The sequence below is a fragment of the Chanodichthys erythropterus genome, chromosome 2, assembly GCF_024489055.1.
Source record: "Chanodichthys erythropterus isolate Z2021 chromosome 2, ASM2448905v1, whole genome shotgun sequence".
In the NCBI taxonomy this organism is placed as follows: Eukaryota; Metazoa; Chordata; class Actinopteri; order Cypriniformes; family Xenocyprididae; genus Chanodichthys; species Chanodichthys erythropterus.
This window is the reverse complement of record NC_090222.1, coordinates 4,790,212-4,802,264: the sequence shown is the minus strand read 5'-3', so window position 1 is coordinate 4,802,264 and position 12,053 is coordinate 4,790,212. Positions and strand designations below refer to the sequence as shown.

The window sequence follows — 12,053 nt, the reverse complement described above, 5'->3', positions numbered from 1 at the left end:
CACTATGTTCATCTTGCCACATCAAATCCCAAAACGGTGATTATGTGTAGGCCGAGCAACAGGATGCCAGGCTCGCTCTGGCCACTGAGCGGCAGGCCGACTGCAGCTGCGGGATGGATTCAAGCATCCGGGACCTGCCTCGGATCTGCAGAGCCTTTTCTGATGTCTCTTGGCAGAGCTGGAACTGCCTGCTGATGCAAATCTAAAACACATTTTTGTGTTTATACAGGACGTCATGTAAAGCAAGCACAAAGCCCTTTAATGAAGCTTGACGCTCTTTTGTAGGCACTTCAGAAAACACCAGCAGATGACAGAGTTCGCCCAGAGTGCGACATGTTTCACACTTAGCTCATGCATATTCTGTGCTCGGATTTGGGTACAGAAAAGCCAAAAAGCGTCCATTAAGAGTTGGAGGTGTCTTCGTGGACAGTCGATTTCAATGTTGGCTTTATATGAGAGGAAACATTAGACCCTTCATAGCTTTTCCTGATGCACAAGTTTTGAAGGTTCTGTGAAAATAAGTGTTGTGTTTTGTCATTGGGAATTGGGTTTGTTCAGCTTCCTTTTGGTGTTTTCTGGCTTGATTCTTTATTTTAAAGTTCTCCAAAAGTCTCTCATTGGGGTCATGACTAAGGACATGAAGAGTTTTTTTTCCAGTCGTTGCTGTTTATCATGCAGCTCATGATTTGCACACACAATCTTTCCCTGTTCCTCCATATTTAAGACATCTTCTTTAGTTCAGCAGTGCTTTGACTATGTCTGGATAAACTACAGTGTAAAGGCCTTTGCACACTGAGTCCGAAATTTTCGAATGCATTTTTCCGTATTCGTGATCCTAAAAATTCGTCATGCACAGAGACCTTCCACACTGACTCATTTACATTTACATTTACATTTATTCATTTGGCAGATGCTTTTATCCAAAGCGACTTACAAGTGAGGAATACAACAAGCAAGTCGTCATGACGATGCAAACAGACACAAGAAGTGCTTACAATACAAGTTTTGGCAGTGCTCAGAGTATCATAAACTACAATAGAGAAGGATTAGAGGAAGTGAAAGGATTGGAATAAGAAGTTTTTGTTGTTGTTTTTTTTAAAGATGAGGTTAAGTGCTCATGAAAGAGATGAATATTTTGAATATTGCCAAGGATTCTGCATTCTGGGTGGAGGCAGGAAGATCGTTCCACCAGCAAGGAACAGTGAACGAGAATGTTCTGGAGAGTGATTTCGTGCCTCTCTGTGATGGTACCACAAGCCTTCGCTCGTTTAATGAGCGTAGGCTTCTGGTAGGAGTGTAGACTCATAAGAGTGAGTGGAAGTAGGAGGGTGCTGAGCCAGTGGTAGATCTGTAAGCAAGCCTCAACGCCTTGAATTTGATGCGAGCAGCAAGTGGTAGCCAATGCAGAGAGATGAAGAGAGGCGGGACGTGGGCTCTTTTGTGCTCGTTGAAGACGAGACGTGCTGCAGCGTTCTGAATCATTTGTAGAGGCTTGATTGTGCATGATGGCAGTCCAGCCAGAAGAGCATTGCAGTAATCAAGCCTAGAAATGACCAGGGCCTGGACCAGAAGTTGAGTTGCATGCTCTGTTAGGAAGGGCCTGATTTTCCTGATATTGTAAAGTGCAAATCTGCAGGACCGAGCTGCCTTAGCAATGTGGTCTTTGAAGGTCAGTTGGTCATCAAGGATTACTCCAAGATTTCTGGCCGAATTTGATGGGGTAATTGAGGATGTACCTAGCTGGATGCTGAAGTCATGATTTGGAGTCGGATTGGCAGGAATGACGAGAAGCTCAGTCTTAGCCAGGTTGAGCTGTAGATGATGATCTTTCATCCATGCCGAGATGTCCGAGGATACAGTGACCGACGGCAGTGCAGTCTCAGTCGAGTGGCCGCTCTTGAAACCAGATTGATTGACATCCAATTGGTTGCTCTGTGAGAGGAAAGATGAGACCTGGTTGAAAACAACTTGTTCAAGTGTTTTTGCTATGAATGGTAGGAGAATAACAGGTCTGTAGTTGTCTGCAAGAGACAACTTGTAGTGGGATTTTTAAGCAGTGGGGTTACCCGAGCCTGCTTGAATGTGTTAGGGAAAGAACCAGTGAGGAGAGACGTGTTGATAATGTGTGTAAGTTCTGGTAAAAGTGTAGGAGCGAGGGCTGGAAGAAGGTGTGAGGGGATGGGATCTAGAGGGCAGGTGGTGGGATGGCTGGAGAGGAGAAGTTTGGATACTTCTGTCTCAGTGAGGGGGGAGATTGAAGAAAGGAGGTGTGTGGCTGTGTGAGTGATTGGTCTGAGTTCCTGTGTGTGTGGAGCGGAGAACTGACTGCTGATGGTAGATGTTTTGTCAGTGAAAAAATTAGCAAAATTATCAGCAGTTAGGGATGAGGTGGTTGGTGGTGGAGGGGGACAAAGGAGAGAATGTTTTGAAAGTGTGCGTGTGTTAGAAGCGCTGTTGATTTTGTTGTGGAAATAGGAAGATTTGGCAGCATGAATTTCAGCAGAAAAGGATGAGAGCAAAGATTGATAGCTATTCAGGTCAGATTGGTCTTTTGATTTGTGCCACTTCCTCTCTGCAGCCCTGAGTTTGGTCCGATGTTCACGAAGAACATCAGATAACCAGGGATTAGAGGGAGTGGCACGTGCAGGCCTGGATGACAGAGGACAGATACTATCTAGAGATGAAGTTAAGGTGCAACATAAAGTGTCTGTTGCTGTATTCACATCAGAGATGAGAATAGTGTGGGTGAGGGAAGGGAGGATGAAACAGCAGAGGAAAGATGAGAAGAAAGAGAGCGCAGGTTTCGTCTGAAGGTAACTGGTAGAGGGGTTGGTGGTGGACAAATGGGGAGTTGTAGATTAAAAGTAATGAAGAAATGATCGGAGATGTGCAGAGGTTTTACCAAAATGTTGTCAGTGATGCAGTTGCGTGTGTAAATGAGGTCAAGCTGGTTGCCAGATTTTTGTGTACTTGTGGTGATGAGCCGATTGAGATTGAATGAGGCTACAAGAGAGAGGAATTCTGAAGCATATGGCTTCTCTAGATGAATGTTAAATTGTCAGGAATGAGAACTCCTGTGCCCCCACCCCTCCCAGACTGGTGAGGGGTATGAGAGAAAGTGAAGTTGTTTGAGAGAGCAGCAGGGGTTGCTGAGTCTTCTGGACGAATCCAGGTCTCAGTCAAGCCCAAGATATTGAGAGAAGAATTAGTAGCAAAGGCTGGAATGAAGTCAGCTTTGTCAGCTGACTGACAATTCCATAGACCCACAGAGACAGAGAGAGGAGTGTTAGTATAAGAAGATGAGTAAATAGGGTGCAGGTTAGAAACATTGCGCTGCCTTTTAGGTGGGTTAGTGGAGCTTTGCCGAGAGACAACAGGAATGTGTTGAAAGCACATGCTGAGGATAAGGAAAAGTGTGAAGGAAATGAAGAAACTTAAGTGCCTACCGGTATCGTTGCTCGGTGGAGTCGCGCAGGTAGAGTCGCAGGTCTTTACCCGAGGAGGCTGAACGCTCCCGCTGACGCTTCCGCAACAGCACACACACGCAATAATATACTGCTTATTAACACGTGATTGAAAACAGCTAAGCCCGCCTTGAAAATTAGCACTGCAAAGCCTAAAGCCCGTGAATGGGTCAAATCAAAACTAATGCTACAACAACACAGCGTTTAAGTGCGAAAAACAAGCAATATCACCAGTAAACTCTGCAAAGCGCGGCTGTTATTTCCAACAAGTACAATTAAATACAATTATAGTCAAGGTAGAAAATAGGACAGGCACAGACACGAATTAATCCTTCCTAGCAGCAACTGACCACAACAGATATTAAGCAAAACACTTGCGCGCTTCTGCCGTCACCACTGTCGGCTCGCAACTCCGATGCATATTAATGAATCCGTTGCGAAAAAAATCACAAAACAATACAAAATGGAGTCTTCAAGCAGTGAGCATGATTTTGTTGTCCTCTCTCTTCTTAAAAAGAGAAAAAGAAAGAGGAAATATTGGGTCCATCCAATCCTGAGATTGCGTAGAGAGGAAGGAGAGTTCCACCTCATCAAGGAGCTGCGTGATTATCCCGAGTGTTTCATAGTTTACTTCAGGATGTCAGTGGCTCAGTTTGATGCTTTGCTACCGGCACAAAAACTGAGAAAATCTGAAAAACGCAGAAAATCGAACCTGATCCGAATTTTTTTATTTTATGACGGACGAACGTTTCAGAGGCAGTGTGTAAACGTGATTGACACAACGTGAGGTCGTATTTATTTTTTAACGTGCGAAAATTTCGGACGTGAATTTCGGACTCAGTGTGCAAAGACCTTAAGGCTGGATGCTTACGTGCATAATTGAGTTATTTATCCGACTCCAATATAATTAATCTGACTTCTGAAGTTTTTATTCTTTAACCTCTTATTCTTTTAAGGTAAAACTGAAAGTAAAACGTAGGACGTTTAGATAACGAAAGTTACAATCACTATAGCTTTCAGCATTATCACTGATAAAAGGTATGGGTAGAAGTCTTTACTGACTATACATGTGAATTAAATGTGGGACAATGGCCTTCATCGTCACAGCATGCTAATGCCTATCTTGTGTAAGGGATTCATCAATACAACAGCATTCGCTGTGTTTTGATATTTCACAGCATTGACTCTCAGTGGACCTAATTTGGCTTATTTTCTGCTGATTAAGAGAAAAATACTCTTTAAAGAGTTAGTTCACCCAAAAATTAAAATTCTGTCATTTACTCACCCTCATGACAGTCCATACATGTAAGACTTTCGTCTTCAAAACACAAACGAAGATGTTGTTAATGAAACTGGAGAGATTTCTGTCCCTGTTTTTAGAGCAGTGTTGGGGAAAGTAATACTTTGAAAAAGTAACTCAGATATGTTGTTGTAAATTGAAAAAGTAATGTGTTACTTTACTAGTTACTTGGAAAAAGAGTAATTTGATTACATACCTCCGGTTACTTGTAATGTATTTCTACCTTGGTTCTTGTACATCAAGGAAGCATGTTTGAGCTTCCGTTTTCCTTATTTGATGCTCTGTATGTGCGTTGACCTGTGTTTATCTGTGAATAAAAGTCTAAATTTAATCTGTTCATCAAATAAAGCAAACGTGTCTCTTTAGAGGACTTGTGTCAAATTGAAATCAGCTCTCTGCAATATGAAAATAATCAATTTCATAAGCATTGACACCTACATCAGAACTGGTGTCTCTTGAGTCTAATATAAATAGAGTCTGGTTTGATGCAGAACTTGCAACATGAATGTAGAACAGCAACAAATCAGTGATTAAAGTTTCTCACCTTCACATGAAGCAGTACTTCTGATTGTGTGGGCACTTCCGATTCATTTGTCGCCATAGGTAAATAATGTGAAGAATAACAAAATGCTGTAAATGGTCAAATAATTTACGCTACAAACCAGTGTGTTTTTGATTATGATAATAAATGAAAATAATAACAAGTACTAGTTTGCAATATCAAGCACCATAACAGACTGTTTTTGTACAGCTAACATAAATAGAAGCGGAAGAGACTGGAAGTCTCAACACAGTCAAGTTTCAGTGTCCGTGCTGCTCTTACGTTAAGAATAGCCTCTGGAAAAAAAAAAGAAAAAAAAAAGATTTGTATGGTACAAATTATTAATGGAGCTGAATGTGTTCTCTGCAGGAGGAGTGTTTCCTCAACTTGGAGGCTCCCATCAGTAGGGTTTGTGGGTACGATACGCCCTTCCCTCACATCTTTGAGCCCTTCTACATCCCAGACAAGTGGAAGTGCTTTGAGGCCGTCAAGCGTATGATCAACTACTGAAACGCAGGTATGGTTTTTCTGTCATGTACCATTATTATTTGACCCTGTAAAGCCTGACTCATTTTTCTGGACAAAATAGATAAATAAAAAAAAAAACAGCTGAGTATCACATTATGGCTCATATACTTTGATATAGTGAAAATATGGAGCTCATACCCAGAGAAAAAAAAAACACCTAAATTGTATTCAGAGGCCCAAACTGAGCTAAAATATGCAATTTGGTGCAGCAAGTTTTTACAGCCAAAATTCTGACAGTTCATAAATCTTTAAGATCTTTATAACAGTATATCAGACTGCTTTCATAAAATCATATCAATTTTAGTTGTCACTCTACATCTCCCAATAATGTGTCTTAGTAAGATGATTTTTAAATGCTTAATTTTAAGATCAAATCTCTGCAGTTTCAAACATATAACGCAATGCAATACAGTGATGATTGAGAGATGAACAAATCACTTGATTTTTAACATCATTAAAAAAAAATAATAATCAAGTAATCCTAAGATGCTTCAGTCCAGTACATCTTGAAATAATATTAGCAATATAAAAGTTAATCTTAAGTTTGCTTTATAAAAATCAGTGAAGATTTCACAGTAAAAAGACACTTGAACCACAAGCTGAAGATGGACGTTTTTACAATTATACTAAAAGGCCTTTTACTTGCTGAAAAAGTATAAACTATCAATCAGACAACAGAAGGCATGAAGTAGATTGTGTGCAACAGGTTTTTCAGAGAAGTTTTGATCATGTTGATCATTTAGAGGCTTTAGAAATTTCACTCCCAATGTTGCGATGATTGACACCATGGTAACCATAGCGACGTTCAGGCATGCCGCTTGTTTGAAATTAATATTACGGTGACCAAAGACGGCAAAACATAGGAAGTGTTGCCATGTCCAGGATTTAGTTCAGTTACAGAATGTGGTTGTCACTCCTGTAAATGACTGAACTCTGTGTGTGTACAGAACAGGATTAAGCACTAAAAGATGAAGTGACAACCCAGTTTAGCTGCAGTGTAGATGCTATTGCCATATAGCAAAACTGAAGTCATGTGCTCCAGAACTACTGCACACAGCCCCGGAACTCAGTGTAACCATGTTTGGACCAGCACTGACCGCTGCTTCTTTTTTTCTTTCTTTCTTTATTCACAGGCAACACAGATTGAGAATGTCATCAGTGAACACACTAGTCAATCCCACAGCTAACTTCTGCCTGTAGATGGGACCATGTTACCGGACAGGCTGTCACTTTTTGGGAAACTCCAGAAAACGTCATTGATCTTGTGTCTAGAGGGTGAATTGTGATTTCTGAACACTAACATGTGGACATCACACGGGTGCTGTGCTCTTGTATCTGCTCCTTCCATGTCTGTGCTCTTGTTGTTACCTGGATGTCACCATCTTACGTTTAGTTTAGTTTAGTTTTTTTTAATAAGTTTAATTGAGGCTGGATCTTGTGTGTTTTGATTCTGTCAACAGTTAATGAATATATACCATCCTATTTGTAAAATCTTTGGTTTAATTGAATAAATAATCTGCTTTAAAACCTAGTGAGCTGCCTTGTTGTCACAGACAGATGCTGAGCATCCTCCAGCTCTCAAGACTTCAACCACAAACCGTGGACAGAATATAAAGATAAAACAGCATCTTTCATTTTGGTCGTAGTGACAGTGGAATGTGACCACAGCGTTCGAGGCTGGGTGCGGCCACTCAGATGACCTCAGGTTGAGTGTATTCTAGCGTCCGTCGCACTCGCACCGTGTCATTACTCACTTAAGCATATTAAATCCGGCCCCAGTGATCTTCACAGAGACTCTCTGCTGAGATCAGCCCGTTCGGCCTGCTGGGAGGCCGAGGTCTAGCCCTTCTTCGTTCACAGAGGAGCGTACATAACATCACATACATAGATGACTGACACGTGCTTGAATGAATCTGTCAGCAATGGCTTTACCAGATTGACAGATTTTAATTAAGATCCCCATGCAGTACAAAATCAAAATCCAGACATTGACAAACCAGATTAGACTGTTAGCAAACAACACAATACGTAACATTGCAGATGACTGGCTGTACATGTACATGATTCTGCTTTTTACACGGCTGCTTACCAAATAAACAAAATTGATTCATAAATACCCAATAAATGATTGATTTGTTTCATGGGAAAAAAACAGCTTTTGAAATGGCACGATTGAGTAAATGAAAACTATTCATAATGCATCACAAACAGCTAGTGATGGAGAGTCGACTCGATTCCTCAACTATGAATAGCCCTAGAGTCAGGGTCGACTCCAGCACAGGAATCGACCCTCGTTGTTGACTGTTGCTGTGTCCAGAATAGGGTCGGGCCGATAGACGACGCCATCGCCGATGGCTGACAAACATCACAATGTTGAGAACAGTATAGTAGCACCATTTTACTGTTTCCAGTTGAAGTGAGCATCACGTCAAAACATCGGTTCAGATCACACCACCAACACTCAGGATTGTCTGTGGTAATGATATTTCAGCGCTGTATCCTCTAGTAGTTTTATCCAAAGCCAAAGTGTTTATTCAAGCCCTTTCAGCTCCGTGCGCGCTCTCTTTCTCCAGACGAGTGCCACATTAACGGTGCGTGTCCACGGGCGCAGAGCAGAGCATTTTTAATTCATTCCAATGGAAGTTGAGCTTAAAGCTCAAATGCGAAAGTGAAGCTCCTCCCCCATTGTCAACGTCCATCGTGATGTTTCACTGTAGACATCGCCAAACCCTAGTCCGAAATTGCTCACTTGTTCACTCGTTCACAACTCCCTTTAATATAGTGCATGGCAGTTGAGTGCACTATATCAGCAAGGAGTGAACGAAATGAAGCGAGGAATTCGGACACTAACGGATTACACCGTGCGTCCGAGAGCTGGAGCTGTCGCGGAAGCTACTTTGTCACATACTTTTATCCTACATCTGGCCAGTGTTGGGGAAAGTTACTTTTAAATAATGCGTTACAATATTGCGTTACTCCCTAAAAAAGGAACTAATTGCGTTAGTTACTTTTTATGGAACGTAATTTTTAATGCGTTACGTTACTTTTCCATTACTTTTTCTCACCTGGGCTGGGCTTGTGTAGTTGTTTTTTTAATAACAAAAAACAAAAGTTCCATTTTTGGCAAATGTAAAGACCCTTTCACACCAAAAGTGAAATGAATAAGCCTCAGCCTAAAGGAAATGCATATTTACACCTGTACAGTAGAGGGCGCAGCTCAAACAAACGGTTCAGCTGTTCTGCCATTCTGGATTTTTTTGCTTAGTATGGTTAAATTGGATTTGAGGAATACTGAATCTGTTTTTGAACCACTGAGATGAGTAAATTCTTGCTCACATTTAGTGTAGAACTACAATATCATACCATCATGTTCACATAGTGCACACAACACCTCAGGAGAGCTGTCAGTCAATAAATGGGAAAACAAAGTAACTTTATTTATTTGAGAAAGTAACTCTGATATTTTGTGAATTTAAATTTAAAATGAATGCATTACTTTTCCATTTTACTTGAAGTAAAAAGTAATCTGATTATGTGCTACCCCCAACACTGCATCTGACTTACTTTAGAAGTACATGAGTTAAAGATTTAACGGAAACAACGCTGATAGCTACTCATTTCAAGGTAATGTCATCCCTAAATTGGTCCAAGTTGGACAGTTTGGAAAAATTTAAGGGGAATTTAAGGTTCGTGTTGTAAGAAAATTGCGTAATGTCTGCAGACTTGTATTATTTCTTACCTTGTTTTGATGTAAAGTATATGTATTCTGAGATGACTTTGAAAAAACTGGACTCAAATGCCCCTACAAACAACCAAAGAAATAAATTCTACATCCAAAATGTTTCAGTTAAGACTCCAAACACACTAGTATTGAGAGTATATATATATATATATATAAAAAAAAAAACAACTAAAAAGTTATGTAATTAAATGGAACAAGGACAACCTTATTGAAGTGAATTCAGCCTTGGCAAGTGAATTGCATTTTCTCTCCATTCCAGTCTTTATGTTCTTTCAAGCCCCTTTTAAACTATTTTACAGTGTGTGTAAACATCATTCAGAGGATTGCTCAGGAATATATGGTCTCTGAAGTGTCATGCTGACAACAACTTTCATACATTCCCAAGGAAAGCATTACCTCGAAAACTGAAGACTGCTTTGGATAAAATCGTCTGCCAGATGTATGTAAATGTAAACTGCAGTAATGTATTTGTGCACATGGATTAAGACATTAAAGAGTTCTAGAACAGCTTGAAACTGGTTATTATATAGACCTTATGTAGCCCCGCCCCTTTTCAGCGTTGCCTTCCGGTTTGTATTTCCACAGCGATATTACATTTATGAATGAACTGCTCGTTTTAAAATCTTGACGATCTACTGACATTTGTTAAGACATCTGCTTTAAACATAACAATGCTCATGATAACTTTCATTAACTCTACAACAAGTAAATCCACTTAACCAACTAATTATTCTTTGACAGCGATGCCATAGAATATACAGAGCTACGGCAAAACAGAAGTTCAAAGACAATTTTATAAAGATGGTGGCGCGCTTGTTTCTCTGGTAAACAAGTTCCATAGAAATTTTACCAAAAAGACAAGGTCATTTAGACTGTATGGCTGTACTTAAAAGTGCTGTAAGAGAAACGTTGTTGAAAATTTAAATCAACACAAAACAATTTTGCAAATATTTGCAAAATGTCTGTTCTGCATGTGCTGAAAAAAATGTTTGTACATAGTCCTGACTGTCTAAATAGGAGAAAAAAATAAGTGATCGAACAGATCAGACCAAGCACTATAAGAATCTTGTAACCAATCAGCAGTAGGGGGCGTGTCCACTCAAGATGGGGGAGGAGAGAGAGTGAGCAAGAGGGAGATTTGAAGAAACACTGTGAAAGATAAATGGTCAGAGGAATATAATTAGGAGAAGAAGGGTTATGATCAGGAAAGAGCTTCAGGATCCACATTATTAACAGTAAAGTTTTCCAGCGTGAGAGAGACTTCAGAGAGCAGGAAGGCCTGAAAACAGAGTAACATTAGTTTTTCTATGTTTCACAGAACCAAGCTATGCTGTTGTTGTTGAATCACAGCTGATTCATTCATACTTGTGCCAGTTGTTAGTGGTTGCCTGTGTTTCGTAGCGTGTTCCTTATTTTGGGGGGCGGAGTAATGAAGGGAGGGAGTTTGTTTGGGTTTCGGTTTCTCAGAAATCGGTTACTGCACCTTTAATTAATGCACAAATCATAAAAAAAGACTATATTTGCCTAAAGTTTGACTGGGTGGGCAAGAAATGTATGAATGAGTTCAGAATCTCCGGATCAAAACACAGGCGAAGAAGCAGAAACAAGAGATAGAAGCACATTGAAAACATATTAAACATTAAACAGCACATAAATCAAAAATGCCGAACTTTACTGAATTAAATGTCGACCCAGGAAGAGGTACAGGACTGTGAAGCTTTGGGGGTTTTGAAAACATGGAGTAGATTCTGAATTTGATCTGGAATATAGTCTTTGACAAAAATTCAGTTCAAAATGCTGCTTTTTATGAAACTTACCCACATTCAAGAGTTGATAAAAAAAGAAAGCATGAAGCTAGAATAAAATGTTTGTTGTTTGTTTAAAAGCAGAGGCTCTGTTCTTTCTTTTGATGGATTGCATGTTCAGACATTAAAAAAATATTCTGGGGGCCATCAAAGTTTTGTGAAAATGATCAAAAATGGTTGGCTGGAAACCTTAACAACAGCAAAAATGCTTACAGGGAAAAAGTTAAACAAGAATACATTTTAAAACCTTAAAATAAATAATATTTCTGTAATTATTTAACTATTACTTCATGTAATATTTATTTTGTTTTTAATCAAACTATATAAAGATTCCCCTCAAAAAAGAAACACAAAATAATCAAAAAATAATCAATTTTATTTGGTGCTGTTATCAAAAATCCTCAGAATCCAAAGGAACAGACCCAAATGTCTTTATTCTTTATTCACAGATCTTCATCTCCACTTATTGGCTCTCACATGCTTTGTCACAGATTGTGACACGACATGCTTCAGGTGATGTACTTTATGGCCACAACATACACTATATTGCCAAAAGTATTGGGACACCCCTCCAAATCACTTCCATGGCCACAGGTATATAAAATCAAGCACCTAGGCATGCAGACTGCTTCTACAAACATTTGTGAAAGAATGGGTCGCTCTCAGTGAATTC

At 39.8% G+C, this 12,053-nt stretch overlaps 1 protein-coding gene across 1 annotated transcript in view; it reads left to right on the top strand.

Moving 5' to 3' along the window:
- Nucleotides 1–11,353, top strand: part of bckdhb (branched chain keto acid dehydrogenase E1 subunit beta) — a 100,204-nt gene extending 88,851 nt beyond the window's left edge. The window contains exons 10-11 of the mRNA XM_067400000.1: nt 5,675–5,822; nt 6,967–11,353. Of these exons, the coding sequence (XP_067256101.1) occupies nt 5,675–5,815 (141 nt within the window). The 3' untranslated portion in view covers nt 5,816–5,822; nt 6,967–11,353. The remainder of the gene's footprint in view (nt 1–5,674; nt 5,823–6,966) is intronic.
- Nucleotides 11,354–12,053: the final 700 nt, after the last annotated feature.